The sequence below is a fragment of the Cupressus sempervirens genome, chromosome 8 (assembly GCF_028749045.1).
Source record: "Cupressus sempervirens isolate cs-2001-9-10 chromosome 8, ASM2874904v1, whole genome shotgun sequence".
NCBI classification, from domain to species: Eukaryota; Viridiplantae; Streptophyta; class Pinopsida; order Cupressales; family Cupressaceae; genus Cupressus; species Cupressus sempervirens.
This window is the reverse complement of record NC_143125.1, coordinates 624,345,703-624,367,125: the sequence shown is the minus strand read 5'-3', so window position 1 is coordinate 624,367,125 and position 21,423 is coordinate 624,345,703. Positions and strand designations below refer to the sequence as shown.

At 36.7% G+C, this 21,423-nt stretch overlaps 1 protein-coding gene across 1 annotated transcript; it reads left to right on the top strand.

Annotated features, from left to right (window-relative positions):
* The first annotated feature begins 3,961 nt into the window (after window positions 1–3,961).
* Window positions 3,962–20,321, top strand: LOC149543993 (mitochondrial phosphate carrier protein 3, mitochondrial-like). The gene is made up of 6 exons (XM_089798632.1): window positions 3,962–4,363; window positions 15,066–15,427; window positions 15,535–15,578; window positions 18,858–19,072; window positions 19,228–19,352; window positions 19,945–20,321. The coding sequence occupies exons 1-6, from the start codon at window positions 4,058–4,060 to the stop codon at window positions 20,012–20,014; spliced, it is 1,122 nt and encodes a 373-aa protein (XP_089654758.1). The 5' UTR covers window positions 3,962–4,057; the 3' UTR covers window positions 20,015–20,321.
* The last annotated feature ends 1,102 nt before the right edge of the window (window positions 20,322–21,423 follow it).

Genomic DNA, 21,423 nt, shown 5'->3' with positions numbered 1-21,423 from the left:
TACATTCTGATGTTTCATATTCTTCGAGTTCTATGTTGTTCTCTGTAGTCTCTATTTCCTACAGTTTTCATCCAATGGAGCATGTTATTTCTATCCGTGCAATTATTGTTGATGACATGGTATTTTGCGTAGTTGGGAGTCGACTCCTAATTCCTGTGTGGACCTATCCTTAAGTGCACCTGATTTTATCTTATACTTTGCTTAGGTTTTGGTTTACTCTTCCAAGACTGGACCTATAAAGTAATTAAATGCATGACTAGCCGACTTGTGGCTTAGCTATCTCTATAAGAAGCTTGGTTAGATTTAGGAAAGGAAATGGAGAGATTTAGACCAAGATCAATAGTAGTAGAAGATATAAGATGCGAGCTTGGACTCTGAATTGTAAGGTTTATTATGTATAAGGCCGCAACTCATAAGGCCTCACAACTGGGTATTTTGTTGATTTTTAGGTACAAAGTTAAATATTTACACCTATTGAACTACTACATATAACCTCATATTCCTTGTTGTGGATGTAATCAAGCTTCTTTGTGTTGCTCTTAGCAAGGGCACCTTGGGGTTTCTCATTGTAGTAAACTTGACCTTATGTCACTACCTATAAATGTGGTTGTTCAATTTAATAATTACAATGGCCCACCTTGGGACCAAGATGACCCAATTTTTTAAACCTATAACATGTATAAAATTGGGTAATCATTGAAATACCACTATCCATGTTATGGGCACTCACCGTACATAAATCCCAAGGATTAATGTTTCATAAAATAACAATTGATATTGGTACAATAGAACAACCAAGTTTGAGTTTTATTGTCATATCAATAGTTATATCACTAGACAACCTTCGTAGAGAGTCACCATTCTCCTATTATCAATATTCAAGAATGAAAAACAATCCATATACCATTATCACAAAAAACGAAGAGTCTCAATTGCAACAACTCTCACTATAGAGTAGGGAGGCACAAAATATCACACTTTCCCTTAATATATATGACTCTATGTGTGTTTACTTCATCAAATTTTTAATTGGCTACATTTATGCATTTTGATATCATCTTTCCCTAATGTATAAAGTTGCTATGTTATAAGTATAGTAAAAAGATGTCCCTTGTGGCGATGTGATGTTGTTTCCTAATTTATGCATATTTGCATTTATCCAATATCATCTATAAATGTTGTTGTTTACCATATTTCTATTGTATTCGATGTTTATTGCATTGTGGGCATCTATTATGTTTATGTAGAATGAAATTGATTATTAAATCTGTATTTTGTGGATAATCTATTGGTAGCATGTTTTGTCTACACAACTTGAATTACATACATGTTAATTATAACTTGGTGAAACTTGATGATCTTTAATGACAAATTAAGACATCCTTCTAACCTTTCACCAAACCGAGAAAAATTTCCTACAGAGCCTAGCCGATGAAACTAAAAGGAATGCCAAACTAAAAGGTGTGAACTTTAGGCGATGTCTATGAAGGGACCACCATTCATCAAAATTTTTAATTAATAAAAAAAAAGGAAATCAATTGTATTTTGATTTATTTTGATTTTTAATTTACTAAAAAAATTGGTAAACATGCAAAGTTTGACTAAGCAATAAAAAATAAATTCCACGATAACAACCAAAGGTTTACTCATTGTGACAATAGACAAGCTCCCTTATCCAAATAAGAAGCCAATCTAAACAAAAATCCTTAGACTTAAAATTTATTATTAACCCAAGAAATCAATGGATGATTTCCAAACATTGTGATTTCTATCTTGGATTTTTATTTTTGTCTTCTACATTTCTTATATGAATTTAAGAATATGAATGCAACTATCTTGGATTTAATTGTTAGCTATGTCAAATTAGCAATGTTTAATTTGTTATTTTTTGTTTTTTATATTCCTTTCATGTTGTATTAAATGTTTGACAAAAATATACATGGGTAACTATCTTAGATATACTTCCACCTTTTTTCACTATTGATGAACCCCTTGCTCCCTTGGGTGAAGTACTAGTTATCTATCTTTTGGGGAGGTGTTTTGTCCCACTAGTTTTTCTCCTTTTCTATATTTGTGAGAGATAGCATTGCATTTTTAAATGAGTAACTAACATGACCTGGTAGTTAGGACCCATATTACCCTATTAGCTTTTGTACATTCTGCCTGAGTTGCACTCAAGGGAGGGTATTGGAGTAGTTAATATATTTACCATGGTTATTTCTCATTTAAGTACTAATTACAATATACTTAAGATTACTTAGGGAATTACATAGGAATAGTTGGAGCATTTTTAGTTTATGTGGACTTATAATGTTATTACTTCATCATATCCACTTATAGTGGATGAACTTTTCCACTTTTGAGGGTGCTCCATCTTTAGTGGACATGTGACTCCATGTTTGGTGGGTGATCCACCTTTTGTGGTATTGTAACACTATCAAGTATCCACATTTTGTGGGATATACCTTTTCATGTTGAATATCATGTAATGAGACATCCAACTTGCTATCATCTCATTCACTCTGTTGTACTCATCTTGGCTATATAACCAAGGGGCTCCCTGTGTAATATTCACTCCAATGTAGTTGATTCATTCTATTGCATTATTGATTGGAATACAAAATATTCTTGTCATATTCATTCTCTCTTTTTATTGTGCTTTCTATTGCCTCTAGAACTTGGGTGGCTACCTTCATAGCCAAATCTTACAAGGATATAAATAAATATTAAAGTTAATATTTGTTTAGATAAGTAGGAGATATTTTCCACAGCAAGTCAAATTGTGATATTGCTATCAAGATTTAACTGTGTAGTTGTTTACTCAAATTCATTGACTCATGTATCATGAGTAAGGATTCACACATGAATCCATCTCTCATGATAATAAATGGAACACTTAGCACTCATTGGATCTAGGTGATGCTAACAGAGGTGAAGCATTGAGACTTACCAGGAGGTCACCCATCCCAGTACTACTCCAACTTGAGCGCACTTAACTACGAAATTTCCTCCATGATAATAAATTTACTTTAGCCAAATATATATTGAAATTGGACTATAATTTACCTAATTTGAATTAATTTAAAAGAAGACAACCACCTTAACAAAGACCTACCATAACCTACTTGCTCCCTTAGAGCTCAAATAAGTGCAATAGTTATGGGGCGTTCCTTAACTAGGGTTTCTCCCTTTGAAATTCCATTCTTTATTAAGAAAGAAATTCAAGATCCGACCTTTGAGTGTTGTTTACACCATGAAATCTATAAAGATGAGGCAACCACTATAATGCACTCCTAGACAATATCCTCAACTTGCTCTTGTCACATCTTTCCTCCCAGTCTTTCATAATTGTTCTATAAGAACAATTTGATTGTCTATATTACCATGATTGGTAACCTATCTTCTCTCCAATATTGATCAATTAAATTATTTGGAATACATATTTGTAATTCCTTTTAAAATATTGAAATGCAGTTTATTAAAAAAATACAACAAATCAAATAGATACAAGTCCAACCCTCCACTTTCATGTGATAGAATCTTCCAAAACCTTTATTAATTAATAATAATAATAATTATAAATGTGGACATACAAGCGTTGAATTTATTAATAATAACTTTTCCTTAAACTAGTAGAGACCACTAAACCTAAGGAGCTGACACATAGTGATCACCCCCAAAACTAGGGGTTTACAATGGACAGTAGCCCCTCATAAACAAACATATGTTCTTCTTCCTTCGGCGCTCGGAAAACGGTGGGCCCACAAGCGAATGGTAGCTGATGCTGCCCACTCCCAAAGACGAATAAAGTCAACATAGCACACCTTTAAAATGAAACGTTATTACATAATTATAATAATTAAAAAAGAAGGAAATATACGTGGTTACGTTGGAATATACCTCCCCAGTTTCCACGCGAATAGGAGACCGATTAATATAATAAAATCATAAACTCCCGAATAACGGAATAGAGAAGAGAAGGGCAGAGGTCTTTTCTGTTTGTGGGTGTTTCAGGCCATCCTCTATACGGAGAAGAGCTCTGTTGTTTTGTTCAGCAATGGCTATATCGTCAGATCAAAGCAGAAGATCAATGCTTCCAACCTTTTTGTATTCATCATCTTCCTCTTCTTCGATTGTGTCTGATATTGTGTCGAATAGGAGGAATGTTGTTACAGAAAACGTTAATGGCGTCTCTTCTTCTGCTTCTCGAAAGACATTTGTTGTGCCGGCTGCCAGTGAGCCGGGGAAGATAGCCATGTATTCACCGGCTTTCTATGCGGCCTGCACCATGGGAGGCATTCTCAGTTGTGGCCTCACTCACACCGGCGTAACCCCTCTAGATCTCGTCAAATGTAATATGCAGGTAGATGTCTAAATTTCGGTTCTTTTGGATTGGAATATGTTATTCATATTCATATTTTGCAGGTGCAGACATCAAATTCTTTTTCTATTTGGGGAGGTTGCTGAGATCTATGCGCAGGGATGCAACTCAGTTTTTAGGGTTATTGGCATTTGTCTGATGTTCTGTTTGCCGAGATTCAAGCTTTTTTAATTGTGTACTGGGTTCGGAGGGTGAGATCTTTGTTATCTTTTCATGCTGTGTGTATGCACACCAATTTCTAGTTCATGGGTTAATTTTTTTTTTTTTCTTAATTTTATCTGTTGAGCTTTTCGAATTGATTTGTTTCGTGCATGTGTATGCGATTGAGATCTGGGTTGTTTAAAATTATCATGTCGGTGGGGACGTAAGCTACAATGCTTCTTATGAGTATTTAGAAATAGTTTGTTTGAGGCGAGGACAACTTTATTTTTTGTATGCAGTTGGATAGTTTGTTCAGACCTAACTTGGTTCAATTTATCATGTGATTGTGGAGTTAAATCAATTTTTTTGCTCGAGGGTGTTTGTTAAGCTTTGAAATCTCTGTTGAAATCTATATATGGCTGTTTGGGTATGATTTTGAGATCTACGCTTATTTGATCTGTCATCTGGGTGGGTATATAGAATTTTTGTTCTTTACAAATGAGTTTTGGCGTTTACGTATTTTGCACATGGTAGGCCGTTGAGATCGTTGTTAATTCAAAATTTCGTTGGTGTGCGGATTAAAAACGTTTTTTGATTACTGTTTATATATAAATCTTCAACTCCTTTCATGATTCTGATCTGAGAGTTTGGGTATTCGCATGGATTAAGTCATTTGGATACGTGATAATTTGATTTTTTATAAGGGTGGGGATTAAATCTATATCTTGTTAATTTGGTAAGTCTCTGGTTCTCTGATAAATCCGAGTCTGGGATTTTTGATATTTAATAAATCGTGGATCGCTGATCTGTTATAATTTTTTTTTAAACATTGCAATTCCTCATTATGGATTTGTTTAGATGAATATGAGCATCACGCAGATACCTTAAATTCTATTAAGCATTTCAGGAGGTTCTGGTGAGCAATCATTTCCTTTGACAGAATAATTCTCAAAACTAGTCATATGGGTCAGGCTCTGGCTGTCTTTGTATTTAATGTAATCCTTTTGAAGCATCTTGGTATTTGAGAAAGCATATTGGTATTTGAGAAAACTGTTAAGCATATAGATATCTGACAAGACGCTTATTAGGGCTCTTAAAAGATTGCTGTTTTTTTAAATTTTTTTTTTTTTATTATTATAAATTTTTTGATAGGTAATTGGCCGAAGTCTTGATTATTTACCATTTATTTATTATTATTTGTGAAGATTAATTATTATCATTCATTAAGCTTGAGTAGCTTCGAACCCAAGACCTCCCCGATGAGAGGCTCATAAGTTGCCGTTGTGTTGTAGGCTCTTGCCTATTGTCAGATTGCTGTTATTAAGCGCAGATTTATCTTTTAATTCTCTTTTTGGCTAACATTTTGTCCGATGACTTGGGTTGTTTATCTTGGGTAGGACTGCATTTTTTATTTTGATCAGATAATGAGGCTTCTCTTGGGGCACTCACCCATGAAACATACATATGAAAATAGTTACTGGAGAGGCTTAAGGCCTTTGAGCTACAAGGCTAAATTGGAAAACCCTTAAGAGCCCAAAGTCATAAAAAGCTAGCAACCAAGACATACCAAAAATAGAGCAACTTAGATACTGAAAAAAAAAAGATTAAAAAAAATCAAAGAGATACAACGTTACTGCCAAGATGTAGTGTAGTAGTCATCCAGATCTTTGCCACATCAGCTCTCCAAACAAACCCAGCTTCTGTACCCCAGCAGTCCCATGAGAAAGTTTACCACCTTCAAAGCCCTCAGAGTCGTGATAAGCATTCGTTTGCACAAGAACCACTGGGAAAGAATCTGGTCTCTGCAGGATTGTCATGCTGTAAGGAGAAAGGATATGCCAAATTTAGGTTGCCATTCTAGTAACTCAGTGAGTAACACACAAATCTTCCAGTATTGTGGAGAAAGCTGTTATTTTTCACCAATTTGTCTACTACTGTGTCTCTCCTTCAGGTTACAGGGAGCCTCCTGAATGCAAGGGAAAAATTCACACACCTCAGAATCCTCCTCCACACCCTTGATAGCATCCTGAAGCTCCACCGACCCTGATAGTACTAACAAAATAATTCAATCCTGTACAGCAACATTTGGTACCAAGACATCTAACTTGGCTAGAAAGTTCTCTTTAATGAACTATGTTGACTGTTGAACACCATTGTTAGACAACCCATCCTGCCCCAGAATACCCTTAATCATCTCAATCTGCAATGATGCCATGTTGGGCAAGGTGAAAATTGCCTTCAGACAGTGGTTGGACACCACCCTTCTCCAATGGGTATTACTTCTAGCCCATGCCATGGTGAGAAAATCAGAACAAGGCCAGAGATAAAAAGCCAATAGAAATACCAAGCACCATATGTGGTATTGAGGTCTCAATTAATTCTCATAGGTGCCGATCACATATACTCTTGTCACATGCATAGAGTTAGGTTTCTTCTACAACCTTTATCAAGGATACTATATTCCCTGCAAAGCAATGCCAATTGTACACAATCTGAATAAACAATGTTAGGAAATAGAATCTGACATTGATTGCCTAGAGTTAGCAAGGTTAGAAGCCTTTACATCTTTAAAGCCAATCCATGCATCCACTTGAACTGTGTTCTGTTGTAATGGGAGGCAAGCCCATCTCCTTATTCACTAAGAAGTCCATTAGCTTGTTACTATCTCTCGAGGAATGCGTAGAGAAGACAGTGTGCAAAATCTTACAAAATCTTACAGAGGTCAACACCATCCTTAAAAGACTACATTGAGTTTTCAGTGCGTATCAAACTCCTTAAGGATTTAATCCCTATTGATGTTACCGCATTAAATCCCTGTCCACAATTAACTATCTACGGTTTAGTGTAGCTACCAATCAATTTAAACCCTTCCACCAAGACTTTGCATGCTGCCTCATTATTAGACTTGTTACTGAGAAAGAATGAAGCACATTTTGCAAAGGACCCTTTATCACCCCTTAGCACACACCCAATCTCAGCCTCTGCCAGGTCTTCCTTCCAAGCCTCAATCAAAATTAAGCTTAATAAAGCCCACTAGAGGCCTAACCCATGATACAAAAGCCCTCACTATAGATGAGAGAGAGGGTCGATTTGTAGGTTATAAATTGGTGCTTGTTAAAATCCTATGGTATGCACATGGGTCTTGTTGATGTGCTTTTTGTTCCACTAGAACATACAGAATTAAACACTTCGTATTCTATGGTGAAACAGCAAATCTCCAACTCTCTCTCGAATATGGCTGCTCATATGCTAAACAATATATATGGATTGTGTGATCAAATGAGACAACATAGTGATCAAATGAGACAATATTAAGTTTCCTTTTCAATTGTGGACTTTTACTTCTTTTTAGTGATTTAATATGTTGGTTATCGCAAGGGGACTTGCGCTATTCATTCAATGGATACCAACTTCACTTTTATTCTTCAATCACTTCCCAACCAAACTAACTATAAAAGAATAATGGCTAGCCAATTCTAAGAATGTAAGACAATGTTGATAATGGGGTGAGCCTCTAAGCAATCCTTGTTTTGTCGAATCAACTAGGCATAGGAAGGGTGTTGTCTTCTATAGATGCATGAATGATTTCACATTGTCAAAATTTATTCAAATCTAAAAAAATATAGACTATCCTTACTCTATTACTTACAATCAACAAGTACCAAAAGGTATGGACACTAGCTCCACTATTCAACAATATCTTCCATTCGTCTACTTCTACTTCTACTTCTACTTAACATGAAACAAAGTCTAATTTGAGTGAGGAATTGAAGAAACCATGTAACACTTCAAATCGACAATAAGTAATCTACCATGAATACCAACAATGAATCATCAATTAATTTGATAGCATTATGTCAAAAATTTCAGCAAATCTTCTCTCCTACCTTATTTCTACTACGAGCTAGTGCATCTAATGCATCTAAAATCTAACCCTTTACAAATGAGGAGGCCTTGGCTTTTATAGTTGTTCGAATACAATGAAGGGCCAAGATTTATCACTACAAAGCTACAAACCCTAGTTAGGGTTGCCACACTACCAACCAGTATGTGAAGGCACCACCTAGTGGGCCAGTAAGAAAATTAGAATGCTTTTGATAGCCAATGAGAAAATTGTACACTTGTTATAATATGATTGATTGTGCTTGTGCAGTTAACATTTTTTAATTGGAAGAAGACACGTGGGTGCCACCTCAACATCTTTATCCTATAGACTTGATCAATTCCTTATACCCTCCACTTTTTTGTTTTCATTCATCATAACACAAATTGGAAGACTTAGTGCATGTTCCTACCACCCTTACTACAAGGTGGAATTTAGGGAGTCTAGAAGACAATGATTCCTTATAGGGTGGCAGAATCTGTGACCCTTGTTTACCGTACAGGGTAAAAGCTTAACACATGTGTAACACGATTCAACTTAGAATAGATTCTTTATTCATATATGCACTTGCTAATTACAATCCGAATACAATGACTACAATGATCACAATGATTACAACGATGATTCCAAAGTCCATCTCGGACGTGTACATATACCTTTTCGAAGGGGTGACTCAAGTGTCACGCGCCCGTTCGGATACTACTCTACCCGTCGTCTACACTATACATTTCACTGACAACATCATCCCCCCCAAAAAAGAAAAGTCGTCTCCGGACGACAATACAACAAAATTTCAAAAATACATCAATGCATAAGTACTAGACAGAGGGATGCGTTTGCGTCCTCACCTCGTTCAGCTCCATCTGTAACTTGTAGACCTGTTCTTTCCTAATCTTCAGCTCTGCTTCTGCTTCCATCTGAAGCTCCAAGGCTGACTGCATCATCTCTCATACTTCTCCCAACTCCTCCTTCTCTGCTACCATCTTTTCCTTTTCTGTTGCCAACTGTTCTTTTTCTGCTAACAAGGCGGTCCTCTCGGATTGCTAGGCCGCCCTCTCAGATTCTGAGTCTGCCTTCTCTGAAGCTAACCTGACAGCTGACTCCTCTCGAGCTCTCTCAGCTGTTGCCTGATCCGCCTGGCTCCTCCGAAGAGTGTAGTATGCCTCCCTGTATAACTTTGCTATCTCATGAATCAGAGCCTCTACCTGGCTTTCCATCTCAAGGTCTCTCGTCGTGGACCAGTCTTGCCGCATCTTCGTGGTCTCTACATCTGGCCATCCTCTCTCCTCGAAACAAACTTTAAACGCGGCTGGACATCCCAACTTCATGAAGGCTATGACTCCCTTCTCTTTCACCACTGACTCCAACACTTGAGTTTTAGCCAAAGCTAACACTTGGCGAGCCCGAGATGGTAGAGCTGCGACATCATTAAGAAAAATTGCTTCTGTCATCATTGTCTCCTTCAGAAACTCATTGCCTGCTTTTTCTTCCTTGACGCTCAAGATGTTGCAACTTGGGAAAACCTCATAATCTTCCATTTGCTAGTGTAGCAGTCCATTTATGAAATCTAGTTCGTCATTAGCTGACCCTCCTAATCTCAACACCCCTTCTTCATTTGGTTCCATCCTTTTTTTCCTTTCGTCGTCATTGTCTCCTTCACCTTCTAAGTCCGATGACACTGCCTCTTTTCCTACCATTTGTGTATGCAAATCAATTGTAAATCTCCTGCCTCCTTTCTCCATGGACAGGGTGTTCCTCTTCCAATTGTGCTTTACCTTTGCCTGCACCAGCCACCCTCACCCCAGGATGGTGTCATACCCTCTTCTCTTCAATGGAATGACCACCATATTCAGTAAAAAGGGTTGTGTCCCAATTGTTACCGGCTGTGCCATTAGAGTTCCCAACGACTTTATTCCATGCTGATCTGCTGTAAGTAACTGGAAGGTAGGCGGCCATAGTGTTGGTTGTCCAAGTTTTTCCCAAATATCTTCCGGCAGCACGTTCACCCCCGATCCTCCATCTACTATTGTATCCGTCAGCACAATACCCAGAATGCCCATCTCCACCACTGCCGGGTGTCTACCTGTTGTAAGTGCCAACAACATCGAGTCTGTTGCTGCCGTCGTTGTTTCCTTACTATCCTTTGCTTCCTTCGTCACCCTCGGGGATGACATCATATTTATAATAGTCGTACGCAACTGTGGCATCGTGAGCAGAAGGTCATTCAGTTTAATTGGCACTTCCGTTTGCATTATCTGTTTCACCATGCTTTGTTCTGCCAAGTTCCTTTTTGATGTTTCGGTAGTGTCCTTCACTTGTAACTTCTTTGCTTTCATCTGCTTTTCTATCTCTGTTTGGGCTTTTTGCAACCTCTCCTTCTCTTCTTCCGCATTCAGGTATTTTGCTTTCCTCGTCTGTTCTCGTGTGATCGCCAATACCTTCTCATCAAACGTTTCAATACTTAATAGATTTACGCCTTGCTTAGGACATTTTGAATCTTCATGGCCCCCTGGACCACACCATCTGCACAATAGCTGTGGCGTCTCCTTCGTAGGACTGTCGCTAACGAAGTGACCCCAAAGATTGCATGCCCGACACTGTATCATTAGTCATCCACTCACATCATATTGTATTCTACTTCAGCCTCCGTTGTTGTTATTATTGTTTTGACCCCTTCCGCATCTATTATTATTACGATATCCACCCGAAGTTGCGTCATTGCTTGTGTTATTGCTGTTATTGGACGCTTCTTGCGTTAGTAACACTTGCTGGTGTCCTTTTGCTTTCAAGTTAAACGGACACTCCTTCAGGGAATGTCCCGCTACTTGGCATATGTCACAAAACTGCTTCTTCGGGCATGAACCCTTTGTATGACCATCCTCTTTGCAATCTGTGCACCACAGTTCTCCCTTTACTATGTCCGAGTTCTTTTTCAAATTCTTGAATTCTTTCATCATCCGAAGCATGTCTTTTTGTAATGCTTTCACCTTCTTGTTCGACTCCTCATCGCTACTGCTACTTTCCGAGGATGAATCATCTGAATCAGAGGATTTATGCTTTTTCTTCTTACTCTTCTTTTGTTCACTTTCCAAATCCATGGCCTGAGTATACGCATCGGTGTACGACGTCGGTGGTACAATCTTCATCTTCTTTTTAAGAGCCGGCCGCAGCCCCTCCACAAACCACCGTTTTTTCAAACCATCTGCTGGTTGACTCTCCATCTTTCCAATCAGTTCTTTCAATCGTCTGGCATAAGTCCGGAGTGTTTCATTCTTTCCTTGTTTAGTACTATATATCTCTGGCACTATTTCATTATCATCTCGGAGCAATCTGAATTCTGCTATAAATTCTTTTTTAACGTTTTCCCATGTATTGAGTTTTTGAGGACTGGTGTCAGAAAACCAATCTATCGCTACACCCTGCAGGGTCGCTGAAAATTGTCTAACCCAGTCGTCCTCATCCATCACACCATTTGCCATCCATATGGTTTCACATGTTTTACAATGTCTGATAGGGTCTGCTGAACCATCACCATGAAACTTGGGCAACTTTTCTTTAGGACCAGCCATCGTTACTTTCCTTTGATTTTGAGGTACTTGTGTACCTGCGCTATTCTGAGCTCTCGCGTTGTTCTGCACTCCTGCGCTATTCTGTATAACAGTCTTGTTTCCAACAACCGCGTTCTCTGGTGAAAGGTCTTCAAGTGATGTTGTTCTATTCTATGCCTGTATCCGTTTGTCTGGTGTATCAAGAATGAAGAGATCACTCCACGCTCGTGCTCCTTCGGCACTCCGAGCTGTGCGAGTTGCTTCCCTTCCGTTCGGACACTTCCCCCCTTGGTGTATATAGGTTAAAGAACTCTTCCCTTGTTTCCTCTACCAAATTTAAGCGTTGTCGAGTCTCCTCCAACAATTCCTCGGCACTCCTCAGCCTACTAGGTGAGTGCACTCCCTCCGTCTGTGCCCCTTCACCCCTTCGGTGCCCCTCGACAATCTATTGAAGCCTCTGCCTGCGCTTTGCTTGCTGTGCTAGAATTAAAACTTCTTGTGCTGTACGTAGTTCATCCTTATCTTTCACCTTGTTCCTATCCTTATTAAGAAAATTCAGCATTAATCTTCATATCATTCCTTCCTTCCAGGTTCGTCTGGCAACGACGCCAAATGTTTACCGTACAGGGTAAAAGCTTAACACGTGTAACACGATTCAACTCAGAACAGATACTTTATTCATATATGCATTTGCTGATTACAATCCGAATACAATGACTACAATGATCACAATGATTACAACGATGATTCCAAAGTCCATCTCGGACGTGTACATATACCTTTCCGAAGGGGTGACTCAAGCATCACGTGCCCGTTCAGATACTACTCTACCTGTCGGCTACACTATACATTTTACCGACAACAACCCTTTAAGGATTTTCCTTGATTTCACTTAGCTCAAACTCTTGGATTTGTCAACCCTTAATTTGAAATTCCCCTTGCTCCTCAACTAAGCATCTTGGATTTATCTTCTCAACCTCACCCTTCATAGCTCGAAACTTCTCTTCTCCATGCCTAGGTGGGATTTGAAGGTGATCAAGGATTATGATCAAGGAATTTTTTTTGGTTCCAAACTTCATTTTTTCACAGCTCCTTTGCCTTGATTTGATCCTCTCTTGTCAAGATTTGATCTTACTTTGCATTTGATCAATCTAAAGCTTGAATTGGTCATGATTTTAGCAGGGCGAAAATCCTACTCCTCAAAGCTTTGGGAAGCCTAGGAGTTAGGCAGATTCCACCACCTCCTGAGGATTCCTCTTTGGTTCTCTACTTCACCTCAAAAAACAGTATTTTTACATTTTCCTTCACTTTTATCAACAATTTGTACTTGAAACTCGCTCTTGCAAGGAGCAGAAACTAGCTGCAACTTGTTCTATTTTAGAACTCTGTGAGTTGAGCTGCATCAATTATTAATCTATCTATTTGCCTAGATGCATATTGCATATATTGCATTTGTAGTAAGAAAAATCAATCTGAAGCATTTCTCTCTTTCTAGCTCTGTTGCCAGTTTGGATTTGGGTACGTGTTCAGGTTTTGAGACTTGGGTTCAAAATTCGTTCAATTTTTTGTTGGGTTGGGTTTGGATTCGTTTTGGGTTCCTCTGTATGTATGTATAAGTTAATACACCACTATGCTAATTTAAAAGCAACATAGCAAAATACACCATATCAATGTTCCAGTTCGAAAACAATAATGTGAACATTAATAATCAGCCATCATGATCAAATATCATCAAAAGCCATCAAGCGAATCATCATTCTGCTGTTGCAAATTAGAATCACAAAAGGTAATGCTATAGGCCTGTTTAAGGCCAATGTTATGATTGTGCCATATTGTAAGCTTCACAAATTAATTGTCATACTCAATGATTCAAAGATAGCAGCTTTGGATCAGACAGAATGAAGCCAAGAAAGCAGGCTTTGGATCCAGATTTAACCACAGTAAAGATCTCTTTAAATTTTGTTCAATCCATAGCTTTCTATAGATGTTAGCCTATATGCACAACATACATTCCATAATAGATGTGTGAGACTTTTATACATCCTGATTCTTCTCAAGTAACATTCAATTCAAATTAAATATGATAGGTAATTTGAGTTCAATCATGTGCTTGAGTCTAATTTGGCAATAAAGACTTTTTAAAATAGTAAACAAAAAGGTGTTTTTTGACCAAATTCTTTGAAATTCTATCCGCGTTCCTATGCTGGAATCCAAAGTTGCTCAAAAGTTGTCTTAATTCTGCCAGGGTTCTTTTGAGAGAATTCCCAACGAAATTCGGTCTCTGTGGCAGACTTTTGAGAGAATTGAACCAGGAATTCCTAGGTCCAGGAGAGATTCTGGTAACTTAGCTTTCTGGCACTTATTTAATGAATCTGGATATATGCTAAAAATTGCTTCCAGTCATCTGTTAGAACTTAGGATGGAATCTCTTAAAACTTTTTTCCCTTTTTTAACCCTGACCGCTATTTTATACATCACCATATTGTCTCATTTTCAGAAAAAAAGACGTTATATTTCCCTGTAAGATATTATTTCTGGTTTCCTTATTTCCATGTTCATGGTTTCAGAGTGAAGCATTTGTCTATCTGTAAATTACCATAATTGTATTATGAAACAATCTCTCGACTGAAAAAGCTCGTCTTAGATTTTTTGCGTGCTACTTATGCAGATGCTATATTAGTTTCCTTATGTTTGAGTTCAGAAAATCACAAATTCAGCATATTTCTAGTTTTAAATTGGCCTATTTTAATAATGAAAATGAAATTATCCCCAGATAAATGATGAAATGAAATTATTAATCAAATCTCTTTTTCTTGAAAGAATGAAAGTTTGCCTAGAAAAATTAATGCAAATGAGAGTTTAAATTAGATCTTTTTATTATTCTGACTGGAATATCTTTCTGTGTCATCAGTTATTCTTTGCAGTATTAGACTGGACGTACATTTTCTTTTTTTAATTTGACATCAAGGATGTGAACATCATGACCATAATTTGACATCTTGGTTCATCTTCATTTTTTTCCCCTATTCAGTATATATTGATTCTTTCTTTATCACTTGTTAGTAATTTGTAATATTAAATACCTATTGTTTGTCATTTTTGCAATTGATAGATCAATCCTGCAAAGTACAAGTCAATTTTGTCTGGATTTGGCGTTTTGGTTAAGGAAGAAGGAGCAAGGGGTTTGTTCAAGGGTTGGGTGCCAACTTTGTTGGGATACAGTGCTCAAGGTGCCTGCAAGTTTGGATTTTATGAGTTCTTCAAAAAGTACTACTCGGATATTGCAGGGCCTGAGTTTTCTGCCAAGTACAAGACGCTGATCTACTTGGCAGGTTCTGCATCGGCCGAGTTTATTGCTGATATTGCACTTTGTCCATTCGAGGCTGTAAAAGTTCGAGTGCAAACCCAACCTGGATTTGCTAGAGGATTGTCTGATGGGCTCCCAAAGTTTGTTAAATCCGAAGGAGTACTTGGGTATGCTCCTCAAACTTCTATCATGTTAAGCATTTTCTAGATACACAGGGAAGACACAATTTCATTGAATATTTATGAAACCATGAAGTTTTTGTTGCTGTTTGCAGTCTGTATAAGGGAATTGGACCACTTTGGGGACGCCAAATACCATGTAAGTATGGGATCTTTGTAATTTCTTTAAAGGTTGTTGAGTATTAATATATAATTAATTGATGCAGATATTTTGGCTTCTAGACAGTGTAATATAGTGATGCTGTTATTGCAGTGTAAAACATCTTGGAGAATACTGTATAGTTTTTTCGTCTATCTTTGGGTATATAAGTTTTTAGGTTTTTTAAGATTCAATTTATTTCCATTCTTGTCAAAACATGAAGGACATCATTCCAAACATGTTCTTTGAGGATTATTTGATGCCATTAAAAAATAAAAAGATGCATTGCAGTGTCATACACATTTACCTTGTCTTGGGTAAAAGTTTGGTGTTTCCTTTTTCACTTTAATAGTTCCTTTCTGCCTGTTTGCTAATCTTAGTTCTCTCTCTTTTTACTTAAGTGTCTGTATCTGTATGTTATGGATTGTCAGAAATCCTGTTCAGTATGCCTGTTTGGTGCTTAGAGGATCTTTAGTTTTTTTCAGTGTTTACGTAAGTTTTTGAACCTAATTTGCCGGTTCAGATTTGGGTTTAAAATTCATTCATTTTTTTTGGATTGGGTATGGACTTGTTTTGGGTTCGTTTGTACACACACACACACACACACTAGAATATATGTTTTCAAATGTGTATGTGTACAAATATGCGGCAGCAAATAAGTTCATACACCACTATGCTAATTTAAAGCAACATAGCAAAATACAACACCATATCAATGTTTCAGTTCAAAAACAATAATGTCAACATTAATAATCAGCCATCACGATCAAATAACATCAAAAAACCACCAAGCAAATCATCGTCATTCTGCTGTTGCAAATTAGAAGCCCAAAAGGTGATGCTATAGGCCCTGTTTAATGCCAATGTTGTGATTTTGCCATATTGTAAGCTTCACATTTTAATTGTCATACTCGATGATTCATAGAAAGCAACTTTGGATCAGACTGGATGAAACCTAGAAAGGAGACTTTGGATCCAGATAACCACAGTAAAGATCTCTTTAGATTTTGCTCAATCCATAGTTTTCTATACATGTTAGCCTATATATGCACAAATTAGTTGTGTATTACATATATTCCATAATAGATGTGACACTTTTATACATCTTGATTCTTTTCAAGTAGCATTTAATTCAAATTAAATATGATGAGTAATTTGGGTCTAATCATGTGCTCGTGTCTAATTTGGCATTAAAAACTTTTTGAAGAAGTAAACAAAAAGGTGTTTTTTTGACCAAATTCTCTGAAATTCTGCCTTTTACCTAGGGTGGAGCCCAAAGTTGTCTGAATGCTGCCAAGGTTCCTTTGAGAGAATTCCCAACAAAATTCGGTCTTTGTGGCAGACTTTTGACAGAATCTGACAAGGTCCAGACTTTTGCGAGAATTGAACCAGGAATTCCTAGTTCCAGGAGAGAATCTGGTAACTTAGAATTTTTCTGGTATTTGAAAATAATAGGGCATTTGTAAAGTAAATATAAACACCACTATATTTGAAAACTTTAATAGTGACACCTGAAGGACAGCCAGTAAGGAGAGCCAGTTCTTTTCAGCCCTTCTTTCTGAAATTTCCCTAAAGATGAATATTAAGAAAGCTCACAATAATTTCCTTTAGATTGACAAGATTTGATTCTCAACATTTTGAAACCTCATACCATTGTGAGTTTGTTTTAGGTCTGAAATAATGAGTTTATCGTGATATACTCAACCCAGAAATGATGCACAGATAAAGAGGAATAAATAACTATACAGCAGAATTAAACTCAGTAATAACAATACTGTTTTAATTTTAGCTACAATCAGTTGAATACAGAATGGTTGATTGCATTAGTATTTAGCATTTGGAGTTGCTAATATTAATTAGCCCAGTCCATAGATTTGCAATCATACATTATATAATATGGGAATGACATAAATGAAATCAGTCAAGCTTCTTACTCTTTATCAGCAGATTGATGGAGCCTGCAATACAGACAAATTCCAGAAAGTTCTCAATATGCCATTATTCTTTGTCAAGTCTGTAATGCTATCATTATGTATATGTTATGATGCAATGTTTCTTTGCTGCATACTACTGCAATGTCATAATCCAATGTCATGCATTTCCACGATACCATTTGGCATTATTCTTTGTAGCATACAACTACAATTTCATAATTCATGACTTATCAGTTATCTCTGCAATGGCATTCATTTGTGCCCTTCTAATGTTGTGATATTTCCATGCGGGGAATTGCTGTGACTGTGATCCTGGTTAAAATTGTGTGGCAGTTTTTATAGCTATTGTTATGTTTTATGCAAGTGCAAAGTGGTCTGGACATTAGCATTTTGTATATTTTTTCAATATTTCTTTTTACTGTTTACTGTAGTTTCTGTATTGCAGTTTTACTTGTCTTGCTTTTATGAGGTCTTTCGCCATGCAGTTGATGAGAAGCTGAGTTAGTTTCTTAGACTAGTTAAATCTGATGTGAAGTCATCAATCACGTGTCAGAATGCCAAGTCAATACAATGCCAGCAGAGTTGCAATTTAAAGCGCTGTTGCTCATTTGATAGCCATAATGACAAAATCGCTATGTTGAGGCATGTCTACAATTTTTTTGCACCACTTGAGAGAACTGAGGTCCACCACAACAGATTTTTGTGATATAGGTTATATTAATAGAACTTTTAACAGAATTGGTATAATTGTGTTGTATAGTGGGGGAGCTTATTTGGTGGAGGCCTCCATGTCTATTCGACAAATTTTAGTGGCTATTGCTTCAATTATTAATAAATCTATCCTCCTGTATTTGGAAATCTCTTATATGATTTGGCCTAAAATTTCACTAAAATGATACCTCTTGAAACATATTGAATCCCCTTCCCTAGTCATGCTCGAACAAAAATGTTTAGAAATATTTGTAGCATCATGTATTACTTGTGTGGTATGCCGAATTTAAAACCCTTTTGAAACACAAGTGTTTATCATATAGTTGATTTTTTTTGTTATCCTTTGTATTTTGCATAGGAAAAATTTCATCAGAATGTCTGAGCTGGATTTTGTGTTGAAAAATACATGCAAATGTTCTTCCAACTGCTCATTAGAATTTAAAGAATGGTTCAGTTTCACATTTATTCATTGACTAGATCTTCTCTTACCTATATCTGCTTCTTGCATTGTGAATTATGATTTTTTATTTTCCTGTACTGCATGTGCAAATGTGCGTGTGCATTCTTATAGAACCTATTTTTGTGCGTGGTGAAACTGCATTTATATGACACTAATATTACTATGTTGTTGCAGACACAATGATGAAGTTTGCATCCTTTGAAACTATAGTAGAATTGCTTTACAAGCATGCAGTGCCTATTCCAAAAGATGAATGTAGCAAGTCTCTTCAACTAGGAGTTAGTTTTGCTGCAGGATATATTGCTGGTGTCTTTTGTGCTATTGTTTCACATCCTGCAGACAATCTGGTTTCTTTCCTAAACAATGCTAAGGGTGCTACTGTGGGCGAGGTAACCCATACAGATGATGATCCTTTCATGTTATTCGGTCTTAAATTTGCTTGGATACTATATGCAGGCTATTGAACTTTATTATATTGTAGATAATTCCAGATTACTTGCAGCAATAAGTTAATATCTAATTCTTGGATGCTTGTGGGAATCAGGCTGTGCAGAAAATTGGTGTTGTTGGCCTTTTTACTCGTGGGCTTCCTTTACGTATTGTTATGATTGGAACACTTACTGGAGCTCAGTGGGGTATATATGATGCTTTCAAAGTGTTTGTTGGCCTGTAAGTTCTCTGCCCTGACATAAACCGATGTATGTTGCTTTATTACAGTAGTTTTCTATGGCATCTATGCACATGATGCCAAACATACCATGTACTCACTCCTGGCATGCATATTGACTGATCCCAATATGTGCACGATATTGCAAACTGGTAATCTGAATGGGGCTGGGATGCATTATCATTTCGTATCTGGTACATTAGACTGGGTTCCAAGGGAATGTTCTAAAGAATGGAAAAAATAAAATAAAAAAGAAGAGAAATGAATAGGCTTATGCTCTCTCAATTCATGAATGTTGCAAATTTATATCTTTCTCTGATATTTACAATTGTTTTCTATATCAATATTGTATATAGAATATTTTACTAAAAATATACTGCATTGTTAGTTCTCTGTTGCAATTAATGTTTCAAATATACTTGTCAAATTAGAGATTGTTTGTGAATAGTTGAAACTTCATTTCTTGTCTTATTTAATTGCTAGCGATTTTAAACTGCTACGTAAGTAGGTAGAGTCAGCAAGTTCCAAATCAAGGTTCTGCTTTGCTTTAAAGATTGTCTGGTTATCTTCTAATTGTCGTGTTTTGTTAAACAGGCCAACCACTGGTGGAGTTACACCACAACCAGCGGCTCCAGCAATTAAGGAGTTGAGCAAATTGAGCTGAAGGAGGTGTTTTAGACATAAGTTTTATAGGATTAGGTTGAGTTAATAATCGGTGGTCTGAATAAAAGACTTGAGGGTTCGTTCAACTGATTTTTGTTTTTTGAGGTTGATTCAAGCAGGCTAGAAGGTTCAGCGATTTTTCTGATGTTTTAATTTTTTTGGGAGTTAAGTCATCCCTTCAAATTTAATTAATTTTTTTGGAGGTGCATGACATATTTATATTCAATCGTTTTTGATTCGCATACAGCTAACCAACTTTCATGTGGACGGGAACCAAGATAATAATAGAAGCCATTCTGCTTTGGTCCTTTGGCATTGCATTGTTGAGCAGTGATGCATATTTTTGAGTGTTATGACCGTGAAAGATGAAAACATATTTTGTGGAATATTATGTTTAGCTTTATGGATGATCTTGTTCAAGTTAGATGGGAACATTATCTTTGGTAATATTGCTTGGTGATTAGGATGATGCTGTGGTTCAGGTTTAAATTGTTTTTGCCCTCAAGTCAAGCATAGGATAGGGAGAGCTAATCATTCAGACCTTGATAATTGACAATAGAAAGGTTCTTGCATTCAATCTGTTATTTTTTGGCTTGCAGTCCTGTCAATTGGTTTGTCAGGCAGACATAAAATATTCGTTAAAAGGTAAAACCCATATAGAAATTGTTCTATAGCGCAAGCTTGTTTTGCTACTCATTTTACTAGAACTTTTCCTTTGCACATTTCAATCTAATTCTTAATGGGGATCCTTTTGTAGTTGTGAGTAGCACCGGAATATTATATATATGTTGTAGTAAAAAAAGTGGCTAAAAATATGCAATTATTTATGAAAACAAAATATATGGGATTTGCGATTCAATGCAGACCCCTGTTGATAAGATACTTTAGATTGTGAATTACCCTGTATCATATTTTCTAACGTGTTTTAAAAATAAACTAAATAAAATCTCTCTATTGAGCTTGTCTTCAAGGAGATCCTCTGGGTGCTTCAAATTTTAAGAATGGCCTGCCTGCGATCTTAAATGCGATCATCTCAACTTATTTGTCACCATAGTGAAAACTGCAAATGTACCGAGATCACACCAAAGGAATATGTATAGGACAAGATCAAACAAAAGGGATTTTGGAATTCAAGTTTCGATTAGGCGCACTTAAATATATTTTTGCTAAGGCAGTACATGTTGAAGATGAATCAGACAATAATGGACTTCGTAAAGTAAAGAAAGGATAATGGCTTCTGATTATAGATTAGCACAATTGCTGGTGCTTTCTATTGAATGGTAGTCTAATGATAGAGAACTCCAAATTCTCTATCCTTACCCTATGTTCTTTGATGGCACCCTTATTATTTTTTCAGTCCTTTTTTCTTTAAGCTTTAGTATGTTAGTTGCAAGTGCTATGAACAACCCT